Source organism: Xiphophorus couchianus, chromosome 18 (assembly GCF_001444195.1).
Source record: "Xiphophorus couchianus chromosome 18, X_couchianus-1.0, whole genome shotgun sequence".
In the NCBI taxonomy this organism is placed as follows: domain Eukaryota; kingdom Metazoa; phylum Chordata; class Actinopteri; order Cyprinodontiformes; family Poeciliidae; genus Xiphophorus; species Xiphophorus couchianus.
Genome location: NC_040245.1, coordinates 3,478,433 through 3,492,022, shown reverse-complemented (window position 1 = coordinate 3,492,022; position 13,590 = coordinate 3,478,433). Strand labels below are relative to the sequence as shown.

Below are 13,590 nucleotides of genomic sequence, written 5' to 3'. Positions count from 1 at the left end.
TAGGCGTCTTGACGTTAGGCGTCTAGACGTCTAGACGCCTAACGTCTAGACGCCTAACATCTAGACGTCTAGACGCCTAACGTCTAGACGACTAATGTCTAGACGTCAACGTCTAGACGTCAATGTCTAGACGCCTAACATCTAGACGCCTAACGTCTAGACGCCTAATGTCTAGACACCTAACGTTAGGCGTCAATGTCTATGTTGACGCCTAACGTCTAGTCTAGACGCCTAACGTCTAGACATCTAGACGTTAGGCGTCTAGACGTAAGGCGGCTAGACATTGACGTCTAGACGTTAGGCGTCTAGACGTAAGGCGTCTAGACTTAAGGCGTCTAGACGTCTAGACTTTAGATGTCTAGGCGTTAGGCGTCTAGACGTTAGGCATCTAGACGTTAGACGTCAAGACGTTAGGCATCTAGACATTGACGTCTAGACGTTAGGCGTCTAGACGTTAGGCGTCTAGACATTGACGTCTAGATGTTAGACGTCTAGACATTAGGCGTCTAGACGTAAGGCGTCTAGACGTCTAGACGACGTTTAGAGGTTAGGAGTCTAGACAGACGTCTAGACGTTAGGCGTCTAGACAGATGTCTAGACGTTAGGCATCTAGACGTTAGGCGTCTAGACGTCTAGACATTATGCGTGTAGACGTTAGGCGTCAACATAGACATTGACGCCTAACGTTAGGCGTCTAGACGTCTAGACTTTAGATTTCTAGGCGTTAGGCGTCTAGACGTTAGACGTCAAGACGTTAGGCGTCTAGACGTAAGGCGTCTAGACGTCGTCTAGACGTTAGGCGTCTAGACGTTAGGCGTCTAGACGTTAGCCATCTAGACGTCTAGGCGTTAGGCGTCTAGACGTTAGGCGTCTAGACGTCTAAACGTTAGGCGTCTAGACGTCAGGCGTCTAGACGTCAGGCGTCTAGACATTGACATCTAGACGTTAGGCGTCTAGATGTTAGGCGTCTAGACATTGACGTCTAGATGTCTAGGCGTCTTGACGTTAGGCGTCTAGACATTGACGTCTAGATGTCTAGGCGTCTTGACGTTAGGCGTCTAGACATTGACGTCTAAACGTTAGGCGTCTAGACGTCAGGCGTCTAGACATTGACGTCTAGACGTTAGGCGTCTAGACGTAAGGCGTCTAGACGGTGTCTAGACGTTAGGCGTCTAGACGTCTAAACGTCAGGCGTCTAGACGTCAGGCGTCTAGACATTGACGTCTGAACGTTAGGCGTCTAGACGTCAGGCGTCTAGACATTGACGTCTAGACATTAGGCGTCTAGACGTAAGGCGTCTAGACGTTAGGCGTCTAGACGTCTAAACGTTAGGCATCTAGACGTCAGGCGTCTAGACATTGACGTCTAGACGTCTAGACATTATGCGTCTAGACGTTAGGCGTCTAGACGTCTAGACTTTAGACGTCTAGGCGTTAGGCCTCTAGACGTTAGACGTCAAGACGTTAGGCGTCTAGACGTTAGGCGTCTAGACATTGACGTCTAGACGTTAGGCGTCTAGATGTTAGGCGTCTAGACATTGACGCCTAACGTCTAGACGCCTAACATCTAGACGTCTAAACGTTAGGCGTCTAGACGTCAGGCGTCTAGACGTTAGGCGGCTAGACGTCTAGACGTCTATGCGTTAGACGTCTAGACGTTAGGCATCTAGACGTTAGGCGTCTAGACGTTAGGCATCAAGATGTCTAGGCGTGAGGCGTCTAGACGTTAGGCGTCTAGACGTCTAAACGTCAGGCGTCTAGACGTCAGGCGTCTAGACATTGACGTCTGAACGTTAGGCGTCTAGACGTCAGGCGTCTAGACATTGACGTCTAGACGTTAGGCGTCTAGACGTTAGGCGTCTAGACGTCTAAACGTTAGGCATCTAGACGTCAGGCGTCTAGACATTGACGTCTAGACGTTAGGCGTCTAGACAGACGTCTAGACGTTAGGCATCTAGACGTCTAGACGTTAGACGTCAAGACGTTAGGCGTCTAGACGTTAGGCGTCTAGTCTAGACGTTAGGCATCTAGACATTGACGTCGAGACGTTAGGCGTCTAGATGTTAGGCGTCTAGACATTGACGCCTAACGTCTAGACGCCTAACATCTAGACGTCTAAACGTTAGGCGTCTAGACGTCTAAACGTTAGGCATCTAGACGTCAGGCGTCTAGACATTGACGTCTAGACGTTAGGCGTCTAGACAGACGTCTAGACGTTAGGCATCTAGACGTTAGGCGTCTAGTCTAGACGTTAGGCATCTAGACATTGACGTCGAGACGTTAGGCGTCTAGATGTTAGGCGTCTAGACATTGACGCCTAACGTCTAGACGCCTAACATCTAGACGTCTAGACGTTAGGCGTCTAGACGTCTAAACGTTAGGCATCTAGACGTCAGGCGTCTAGACATTGACGTCTAGACGTTAGGCGTCTAGACAGACGTCTAGACGTTAGGCATCTAGACGTCTAGACGTTAGACGTCAAGACGTTAGGCGTCTAGACGTTAGGCGTCTAGTCTAGACGTTAGGCATCTAGACATTGACGTCGAGACGTTAGGCGTCTAGATGTTAGGCGTCTAGACATTGACGCCTAACGTCTAGACGCCTAACATCTAGACGTCTAAACGTTAGGCGTCTAGACGTCAGGCGTCTAGACATTGACGTCTAGACGTTAGGCGTCTAGACGTTAGGCATCTAGACGTTGGGCGTCTAGACGTTAGGAATCTAGACGTCTAGACGTTAGGCGTCTAGACGTCTAGACAGCATGCGTCTAGACGTTAGGACGTCTAGACGTCTAACTTCTAGACGCATAACGACTAGACGCCTAACGTCTAGATTCCTAACGTCTAGACGTCTAGACGCCTAACGTCTAGACGCCCAACGTCTAGATGCCTAACGTCTAGACGCCTAACGTCTAGACGCCTAACGTCTAGACGCCTAACGTCTAGATGTCAATGTCTAGACGTCTAACGTCTAGACGTCAACTAAAATTGCAACTAAACATTGCAACTAACCGGCACCTAAAGACGGCAACTACAAACGGCAACTCTACATTGCAACTAAAAACGGCAACTAAAGACGGCAACTAAAAATTGCAACTAAACACAGCAACTAAACACGGCAACTAAAAACGGCAACTAAACATTGCAACTAAAATTGCAACTAAACACGGCAACTAAAAACGGCAACTAAACATTGCAACTAAAATTGCAACTAAAAACGGCAACTAAAGACGGCGGCGAGACCGACAGGGAGGGGTAAGCAAAAGGAGAGAGAGAGAGAGAGAGAGAAACAGAGCGGGGTAGTAAGGGTGGGAGGAAATGTTCGTGTGTCTATTTCTTGGAAATCTGCCAAAAAACGTCTTTCTTTCTTCCTTACTTTACATTTGTGAATCAAGCCAGCAGAAATGGCTATATTTTCCTTTCTTTTATTACGCAAGTTACGAACAGGATAGAACAATTGCAAACAAAATTAAAGACCAAATTTTAACTCTTAAGCAGAGCACGGCTTCAACGTTACCTTGAAAGCAAATCAGTCATTTAAAAAGCAAAAACATGCACATTTCAAAGTTTACAGTATATACAGAGCATGTCGTTTGAATACTTACACAGCAGACACATACACATTCATTCCGTTTATATTTCTTCCTCCTATCCCCAGAATCTCAGTCATTCTGTTTTATAGAATCTCATTTTCACTGGTGTAAGTTGGTAAGTAAAGTTCAAAATAAGAGCATGAATATCAACATGTAACTACTTTATGTATTCTTAACAGTCTATAAGCAACACAGATGTTATATTTCATTCAACTGAAGATTTACGAAATAACCAAATAAATTAGTGATTTAGAGTTAATGTGGAAAATTTTATTCAGGGGGATCAAGTTTGCTAAATGTTTTCAAAGTTAAATTTAGTGCTAAGCTAAAAATTTACTCAACTAATAGCAGATTAGCAGAATTATGGCCACAACTGCTAATTATGACAGAAAAGATTGAAAATTTAACTCAGAAGTTCTAGTTTAATCTGTTGGGGGATTTTGAAGTCAGTGACTTTTTGCTTAGTGACGGATATTTCATCATTCAGTACATTGAGTCAGCCAACGCAGACGGAAACTGTGATACTATCCCAAGATGATAATCAGGCAAAAACATGTTTTAACTAAAGTTATGGAGGTAAAAAATGACATTTGTCCAGTAGAGCAATTAGTAATGTCAGAAAACCTGCTGGCTTATTAAAAATGCACCACAGAAGCCCGACCCGACTATCAAACAGGTAACTTTGGCCCAACCGGGCTCAGATTTTGGGTCAGAACCTCAGAGGTTCAGCTAATATTTTAGATTTTCATGTCTCTTCATTCATTGTTTTATGATATAAATGCATGTTGCAGCAGCAACATAAAGGGGCTGGTAGTGTTTAATATTCTAAATAATAAATGTTTTGAGTTCAATGGGCCTAAAATATTTCAGCTCTTTGAAATAAACAACTTTTTCCAGTTGAAGATCTAAAGTTTAGATTTACCCTGAAAAACCTGGTTATGTTGCAACAAAGCTGATAATGTTGCTGAAGCTTCAATCCAGATTAGCATCACTCAGCATGCTCACGCCAGCACACAGAGGCTGAACTACATGCAATTGGAAATAATTACAAAATGGGGCTGCACAGTGGCGCAGTGGGTAGCACTGTTGCCTTGCAGCCAGAAGGTCCTGGGTTCGATTCCCGGCCCGGGGTCTTTCTGCATGGAGTTTGCATGTTCTCCCTGTGCATTCATGGGTTCTCTCCCGGTACTCCGGCTTCCTCCGTCCAAAAACATGACTGTCAGGTTAATTGGTCTCTCTAAATTCTCCTTAGGTGTGAGTATGTGTGTGTATGGTTGTTTGTCCTGTATGTCTTTGTGTTGCCCTGCGACAGACGGGCGACCTGTCCAGAGTGACCCCCGCCTCTTGCCCAGAACGTAGCTTGGCACCGGCAACCCCATTAGGGACAAGGGTGAACAGAAAATGGATGGATGTTCCAGATTTATAATCTGAAGATGTTCCATCAATCCTCCTGGAGGACAAACTGAAAACTTCTCCTTCCTCTGCTTCTTTCTCCTACTGCTCTCCATCCTTGAATGTCTGCAGTTTTGGCTGACATTAAGTTTATGTTCTCTCTCTGTTTCTTCTCTTCATAGCAGCTACACCTGGGCTCATTTCTGTTTAGCTGTGACCCCTTCCTGGAGGGAAGCTGAGCTACTGCTGCCAACAACATCAGGTTCCCCTTCAGTGGATCACACACCTGGATCCACTCCGGCCACATGCAGAACAAAGCCTGAACTAAACACAGGAACAACAGAGACTGGTGAAACCCCTGAATCCCAGTAGGCCCAGTATGAACCCATCTTCATGATCAGCTGCTAGGAAGGAGGCGTTGTCTCTGAAAGCAGCCAAAGACCTGAACTGTGACGTTCAGGAAGTAGCAGATAAAAAAGCTTAAAGTAGGAAGTGTTCAGAGTTTGGAGCCGCATCCTGATCACATCAAGAGACGAAGCTTCACTCCACATCCAGAGGAAACATGGACCAAACAGCTCTGATGCTGCTTCTGTGTCTCTGCAGCTCAGGTAGGACTCCACTTTCAAACAAAAACACTAATATTCACTAGAGTTCAAATTAAAGATGATCGACTGATAAACATGTTAAATTTTACAAACCAAAAACTGTAAACTGTTTCTAGTCTCAGATCATAGAGCTGCTGCTACACAGTTAGTGATGTTTATATTGTCTACTTGCTGCTAAGGAGCCAATAAAATCAAGAATTGTTGGTTTTTGTGTTTTTATGATGTAAAGCACTTTGAACTGCCTTGTTGCTGAAATGTGCTATAAAATAAATCTGATTGATTGATTGATAAGGAGAAGCTGCAGAAACTCTGCACCAGCGCTGAATCTGCGCAGTAAACAGGTGGAGCCACATAAAATGGCTCCTTCTGCATGAATTCTCTCATCTTCCTCTTGGCTCCACAGGTTCTCTATGAGGTTCTGGTCAGGCCCGTTTGCTGGCCAACCGAGCCCAGTAGCACCACGGTCATTGGACCAGCTTCTGGTACCGCTGGTTGTGTTGGTGAAAACGTTTGAGCTCCGTCTGACGTGGGAGTGTCTCAGGCAGGATGTGGAACTCGCCTGCTGCAGATTAGAATCAATCAACCAATCGATCAGTTTATTTGTAAAGCACATTTCAGCACCAAGGCGGTTCAAAGTGCTTTACGTCATAAAAACACAAAAAGTCCTCAAGACACCACACAGTAAACCAGTAAACAGTACATTTTGTCAAAGTGTCGTCGTTACACATCAAAATGTTGTTCAGTGTTTCATTTATTATGTTTCTAAAGCAAATCTGACCAGCTGGGTTTTTAGTCCAGATTTAAAGGAACTCAGAGTTTCGGTTGTTTTGCAGAGTTAATTGTTGAAACAGCTTTTCAATAATTTAGCTGATGAATGAAAGGTTGGAGATCGGCCTGTAATTCTGCAGTAATGATTTGTTCAGATCGTTTTATTTTTTATATCAGTGGTTTGAAAACTGCTGGGGGAAAAAACCTGATGAGAGCAAAGAGTTTAATATTTGAATCAGATCAGATGAAATGACAGGCAGGACTTTCTGAAGAAAAGTTGTGGGTGTTATTATCTGTGGGCATAGCATCCATATTAGATTTTGTGTGGCAGTGAATGTTGACCCTCTAATATTTTTAATTTTCTCTGCAGCGTATTTTGCAAATTCATTGCAGGCCGAGTTTGATTGCAGGTCAGGTGTTTTGTCAGCCTGTCAACTGTGGCAAATAAAGCTCAATCATTGTTCATGTTTTTGTTCATGATTTCTGCAAAGAATGTTTCCTTTGCATGTTTTAGTGTGGAGTGATAGCTTCACAGTCTTTCTTAATAGATTTCATAATAAACAAAGTTGAGTTTTACTCCATTTACGTTCGGCCTTACGGCTAAATTGTCTTGCAGATCTAAATGTTTGAACATTTTTCCATGGAGGTTTGTTCCTACCAGACACAACCTTCACTTTAATTTAGGCAAAGAAATCAATGACATCTGAAATTTTACGATGGAAGTTATCTACCAGCTCATCTACAAGGTTAGATGAGCTGCTCTGATTCTGATTGCTCTGCATTCAGAATCAGAATCTGTTGGATTTGACAACTTTTTACACAAAAACAATGAATTTAACTTTGGTTGGTTTCAGTAAAGACATAAAATATAAATGGGTAAAAAAGGTGAATAATAAGAAACATTTCAGGTCTTACTACAGAGTGTTAATAACATTAAAGTCTGGGCTTTAACTAGGCCATTCCAACATAAAGATGCTTTGATCAGAACCATCCATGATAGCTCTGCCTCTAACAGGAGGAAGAAACAAGAGAAGATCAAATCAACACGATTAACAGGATCCTGTCAACACATCCTAAATCTGTCTTTGCTTTTTGTAAGCCAACATGTAAATGTTGTTTCTTCCAGCGCTGTCTGATGAACTCAGACTGGTAGCAGGAAGGAGTCGCTGTGTTGGCAGACTGGAGAAGAAGGATCTGGGAGACTGGAAACCAGTGACTGATTGGAACTGGAACTTTACATCAGCAGCTGGAGCTTGCAGACAGCTCCACTGTGGATCTGTGGTGTCGTTACAAAAAGATAAGAACTACAATGTAGAGATCGTCTGTTCAGGTGATTTCATATCCTGGCCATTGCCTTCCTGTTCTGCTTCCAACTCCACTGTAAAAAAATTCTCACTTCCAGCTCAGTCTGGGCTTCTTCCACTTCACCTGGATTCACTCTGGTAGATTTTCTACCGGACCAATCAGCGAACAGAAGGAGAAGTTTGAACAATGATTTATTTTTTGTTATTTTAGAAACATAATCTCTGTAGTTTTAGCAATGCAGTGGAGGAAGTTCAGTCCATGGTGGCCACACTTCCAAATATTGAATTAACTTTAACGGCTCTTCTCTGTTTTGTGGTGGACAAATTATTGTAAGGTAATATCTGCTGGTTGTATTGTCTTCATTCTAAATGCTAGTGATTCTCACCAAATGAAGCTGTTTGGTTTGCAAGCACAAGGTTGGGAGATGTTTTCCTACAGTTGCATGAGAACCAGAGCGTCTCTCCCTCAGCCTTGGTATAAAACTCCTGCTGTCTCTGCCTGAAAGAGTTTTCAATCGGAAATGTTTCACTATTGATCCTCTTATATGTTCTCTGTATTGTGCACAATATGCTACTAAACCTGATTGAGTGATTCCATCTAACAGTGCTTGGTAATGGATTTTTTCTACATGTTTACAGCCCAGGAAACTTCCAGTAAACTTCTTAGTGTGGATCTGGTGCTTTGCATGTCATGGACAAACGTTAGCAACTGGGTGAAATTTAAAAGCTCAACACAGTCCAGAGTCTCTGGATGAATCAAAGTGTAGTTACAGAGTGGCTGGTTTTTAGCAGGTTAGTGATTTAATGAAGTTTGATTAGATTAAAGGGGAACCAGTGGAGCAGATTCTGGGTTATAAAAACCTCAATGTCATTGAGAAGAAGCTGATCAAATATTGAACTTCCTCCACAAATTAAGTTTGAAGTGTAAAAAGATGATAGTTTTCTATTATTCTGTGATTAAATCTGTCCTCACATTTGCTTTGTAGAAGACAAGGATGAAATATTAATAATTGATAATTCATAGGTTCTTTGTGATGTTGTAATGTAATTTTCTCTGTTTGTCTTAAGTTTTTTTCCCACCCATCTCCAGGGCCGGCCTGCAGTATAAGCAGATGCTAAAAGTGCAAAGAATATTAAACAGTAGATTTAAAAATAACAAAACTCTGCCCAGCTCCCCTCTCCACCCGTTCTCCACTAGTTGGTTGGTTCCTCCACACAGAGTCTGCTCTGTATTGGAGCTTTGCTGAACAAACTGGAACCAAATTCAGTGAAAATGTTGAAGAAACTTTTTTCTTTCTGCATCCACAGACTCAGTCAGGCTGGTTCAAGGGACCAACCGGTGCTCAGGCAGGCTGGAGGTGAAGACCGACCAGTCGTGGTCCTCAGTGTGTGAAAAAGACTTTGACCTGCAGGATGCAGAGGTGGTCTGCAGGGAGATTGGCTGTGGGCCTCCTTCAGTCCACCAGGGGGCGCTCTATGGAGAAGCAGAGGCTCCAGTGGGGAGCAGAGAGTTCCTGTGTGAAGGCAGTGAGTCTGCTCTGCTGAAGTGCAGCAGCAGGAAGAGTTCAGGTAGAAACAGCTGCTCACCTGGTCAAGCTGTTGGACTCACCTGTTCAGGTAGAGGAGGATCTGCAGACCTGCTGCTGTTCACTGCTTCACTTCCTTCATTAATGAACTCTCTGTCTCTGCTCAGATCAAGACAACATCAGGTTGGTGGGAGAGGCCAGCCGATGTGCCGGGAGACTGGAGATGATACATCAAGAAGAGTGGAGACCAGTGGATGTTTGGTATCGTTACTGGGACATGAACTCAGCTGCTGCAGTTTGTGCTGAACTGGACTGTGGTTCTGCTGTTTCAGCAAGAAAGTCAAAGGAAGCTTCATGGAGACCAGTTTGGTGGATCAGGTCTGACTGTTTCCAGTCAGGATCTGAATTAAAGAACTGTTTACCTTATGATGGAAACAGTGATCAGAGCCTTGAGATCATCTGCTCAGGTAACTCTGAACTCTCATATTTATTTCTTTTAAAATGTTTCTTCCATCAGGTTCCAGATGTCTGCAGAGAAACCGTCACCTTTAACTAAGAACCTGAAACCTTGAGGAGAGGGAAACTAAAATAATTTAAATATCCAGATAAAGTTTTCAGTTTAGCCACATAGATGAACAAAAACTCATCGTTTTAATAACTTTTAATCTCTGCTGCTTTGAAGTCGATGCATCAAAATCCCAGGAGGAGTTCAAGGAAATCAGACATTTTCAAAACCTGAAAATTAACAGAAAATTAACTTTGATTCAAAATGGTGGACTTCCTGTTTTTAGTGAAAATAACAGGAAAACCTTTTGTTTGTTATGGTTGTTGGCCTGGCTGATCTAGGGGGCGCTGTTCAGCTATTTTTCACATTTATTTTTAAATCCAATTTAATATGAACAATTTCACAGATTAAAGTTTGTTTGACATTTATTGAGTTTATTAAGATATTTATGTCAAAAAATATGATAAATTCAGCAGAAATAAAAATGAATGATAAAATTCCAGGTACAGTCGGTTTCACTTCACCTTTGATGCTCTGAGTTTTTCTAGTTTGGTTTTCTTGGCCTTTATTTTTATCAAACTCAGAGATGTTTCCATGTGTATCTATAAAAATAAAGTTCTGAAATATTTTAAACCTTTTTTCTTTCTGCATCCACAGACTCAGTCAGGCTGGTTCAAGGGACCAACCGGTGCTCAGGCAGACTGGAGGTGAAGACCGACCAGTCGTGGTCCTCAGTGTGTGAAAAAGACTTTGACCTGCAGGATGCAGAGGTGGTCTGCAGGGAGATTAGCTGTGGGCCTCCTTCAGCCCACCAGGGGGCGCTCTATGGAGAAGCAGAGGCTCCAGTGGGGAGCAGAGAGTTCCTGTGTGAAGGCAGTGAGTCTGCTCTGCTGAACTGCAGCAGCAGGAAGAGTTCAGGTAGAAACAGCTGCTCACCTGGTCAAGCTGTTGGACTCACCTGTTCAGGTAGAGGAGGATCTGCAGACCTGCTGCTGTTCACTGCTTCACTTCCTTCATTAATGAACTCTCTGTCTCTGCTCAGATCAAGACAACATCAGGTTGGTGGGAGAGGCCAACCGATGTGCCGGGAGACTGGAGATGATACATCAAGAAGAGTGGAGACCAGTGGATGTTATGGATGGTTACTGGAACATGAACTCAGTTGCTGCAGTTTGTGCTGAACTGGACTGTGGTTCTGCTGTTTCAGCAAGAAAGTCAAAGGAAGCTTCATGGAGACCAGTTTGGAGGATCAGGTCTGACTGTTTCCAGTCAGGATCTGCATTAAAGAACTGTTTATCTTCTGATGAAATCAGTGATAAGAGCCTTGAGATCATCTGCTCAGGTAACTCTGAACTCTCATATTTATTTCTTTTAAAATGTTTCTTCCATCAGGTTCCAGATGTCTGCAGAGAAACCGTCACCTTTAACTAAGAACCTGAAACCTTGAGGAGAGGGAAACTAAAACTGGTTTAAATATTACTGACAGACTGTAGATCTATCATAAAGGTGCTAGTAATCATGTATAAACATGGTAGTAACCATGGCAACCAGTCTGCGATGAGCTCATGTCTCTTTCTCATTCATGCCATCTTGTTTTCCACCTCAGATTAGATCCAGTTGTCTCTGTGTTTCCTCTGCGTTCCCAGGTCTGCTGGTTGAGCCGCTCATCTTCCTCTCTTCCTCCACTGACGGGGTCTCCACAGGCAGAAAGCAGGGGTCTGAGCTCCTCATTGGCTCAAATTTCAGCATCATCTGCTTCATCAGACCTCAGTATGAAGGCGGCTCCTTCCAGCTCATCTTCAGCACCTCTAACTACACTCAGAACCAGACCCTGCCAGCTGTTAATCACTCCGCCCTCTTCCTGTTCTCTGCTGCTGGCCACGCCCACCAAGGAACCTACCGCTGCGTTTACCACGTCTACGTTTTCTCCTATAACTTCTCCTCTATCAGCCAGCCTCTCAACCTCACTGTCTCAGGCAAAGTCATGGAGTCCATCAGGAAAAGTTCTGCTTCAGGTGAACCAGCAGCTGTCTGCCTCATTCATGAGGTCAGAGAGGAGGATTGACGATATTAATGTTCATGATCAGATCTACAGGCAGCATGAAAACAAGGCTCTATATGATTATTTTCTAGCTGGACTCATCTGATGAAAGCTGATCCTGAATCTGTTTCATTCAGTTTCAGCCTTTCTCACTGCTTTGATCATCAGACTGGTTGTCGTCCTGCTGGGTATGCTGGGATCAGTCCTGCTCCTCTACTTTAAGGTACTGCATGTATCATGCATGATGTGTTCAGTTGGGAAAGTTCTTGCATTGAAGCTGAACCATCCTCTGTTTCCAGGCCAGGAGAAACCAGAAGTCTGGACCAGAAAACAACCATCATGATGAAGGATCCAGAGCTGAAGGCAGCTTAGAGGAGGAGACTGCAGTCTGAAGGAACCAGGAGAAAATGATCTTCATTTCACATCCGCAGGAAGGAGCAGAGACATGTTTCAGACTCCTGGAAATCTATCCGTCTATGTATCTATGATAAAATGTCTCTGTGCTCCTGCAGCAGGAAGGAAGTTCAACATTCAGAAATTTGTATCTGGACTAAACCTACTTAAGTTAAACTTATATAAGAAGGGAACACAAAACAAAACATTCAACAAACAAAATATAACAGAAAACCCACTTCATCAAAATCTGATCTTCATCAACCTTGCAAGGATAGCATATGATAGGATATTTGGGGTCAAAGGTCAGGTAGCCAATTCCATTCAGGCCCTGAACCCAGCTTGTGTCCTTGTCTTAGTTGAATTGTTGTGTGACAAATGTAATATAGTTGTTCCTGGCTTGTAATACTTTGTCCTGCCTGTAGGTGGTGTATGTCATCACTGCCATGATAACCCATCCAATACATCCAGTTCCCACAAGTCTGAACCAGATGTGATCTGCGCCATCTTAGTAGGGAAGTGCATGCACAATGCATAGTGGACCCATGGCTCCGAGACCAACACAAAGAAAACATGCCGACCCTCTTGACCAATGTGTGAGAGAGATTTACATGGACAAAATGGCTGCCGTCGAGATCGGCCCGTATGAGACGGAGAAGGAAAATTTATCAGACGATGTGGACAAACTGCCTCTGATCTCCTACTACGATAAAGTTAACTACGTAGTCAACACAAAGAGTGCATACGCCGTAAACGAGCTTCACTGCCTGGAATTCATGGACGCATATAATTAGTATTTCAACAGCTTTTTAAAGGAGAGAAAATCTCTCTGTGTGAATAATGAGGTTCTGGTGACTGGCAGACCAAGTACATGTAGCAACAAACATGCAGGCTACATGTCTGCTTAGCTTGCAGATGGGATGGAACATTTTATAGTTACTATGATTATGAGTGAATTAATGCATAACAGTGTTATGATTCTTGTGTAAAGCATGGGCTCATGGGAAAGTCTTCTGAAGCTGTTTCTCTGAACTCTGTATTATTATAAAGTTATAGAATATTTTCTTCTTTGCATTCTTATGACATCCTTAAATGTTTAATATGCTTTATGAAAGAAAATGCATATGTTTGCAGTCAGTTTTGTAGCTAAATAGATTGTTAAACTGTGTGAATTTATTGAAACCTTTCCTATAAAACAATATGCTGTGTTTTGCTCGAGGCTCTTTCTCCTGACTGTGTTCAGTGAGTAGAGACTCCAAATGCTGTAAAGCCTTCAAATAAATATTGACAAAGAATTTATATATTCTCTCTGGTTTTTGATAGTTTTTCCTCAGTCTGTTAAAGATAATTTCAACCACAAACAGGATCCAGCGAGTTGGAGAGGTCGAGGGCGACGGGAGATCAGATGCATCGACCAGCCAAAGGAGATAAACTTCAGGCCACCTCCTAGTTCAGTGGTGGGTAA

At 43.2% G+C, this 13,590-nt stretch overlaps 1 protein-coding gene across 11 annotated transcripts in view; it reads left to right on the top strand.

The window, feature by feature from the left end:
- Positions 1-13,424, top strand: part of LOC114133477 (scavenger receptor cysteine-rich type 1 protein M160-like) — a 48,021-nt gene extending 34,597 nt beyond the window's left edge. For 6 of the 11 annotated variants that reach the window (XM_027999418.1, XM_027999414.1, XM_027999413.1 and 3 more), the window contains 7 exons: positions 8,969-9,277; positions 9,354-9,653; positions 10,349-10,657; positions 10,734-11,033; positions 11,338-11,706; positions 11,870-11,955; positions 12,032-13,424. In XM_027999418.1, coding sequence (XP_027855219.1) covers positions 8,969-9,277; positions 9,354-9,653; positions 10,349-10,657; positions 10,734-11,033; positions 11,338-11,706; positions 11,870-11,955; positions 12,032-12,124 — 1,766 coding nt within the window. In that variant the 3' untranslated portion in view covers positions 12,125-13,424. The remainder of the gene's footprint in view (positions 1-8,968; positions 9,278-9,353; positions 9,654-10,348; positions 10,658-10,733; positions 11,034-11,337; positions 11,707-11,869; positions 11,956-12,031) is intronic. The other 5 variants (XM_027999410.1, XM_027999412.1, XM_027999411.1 and 2 more) reach the window with 5 other exon arrangements.
- The last annotated feature ends 166 nt before the right edge of the window (positions 13,425-13,590 follow it).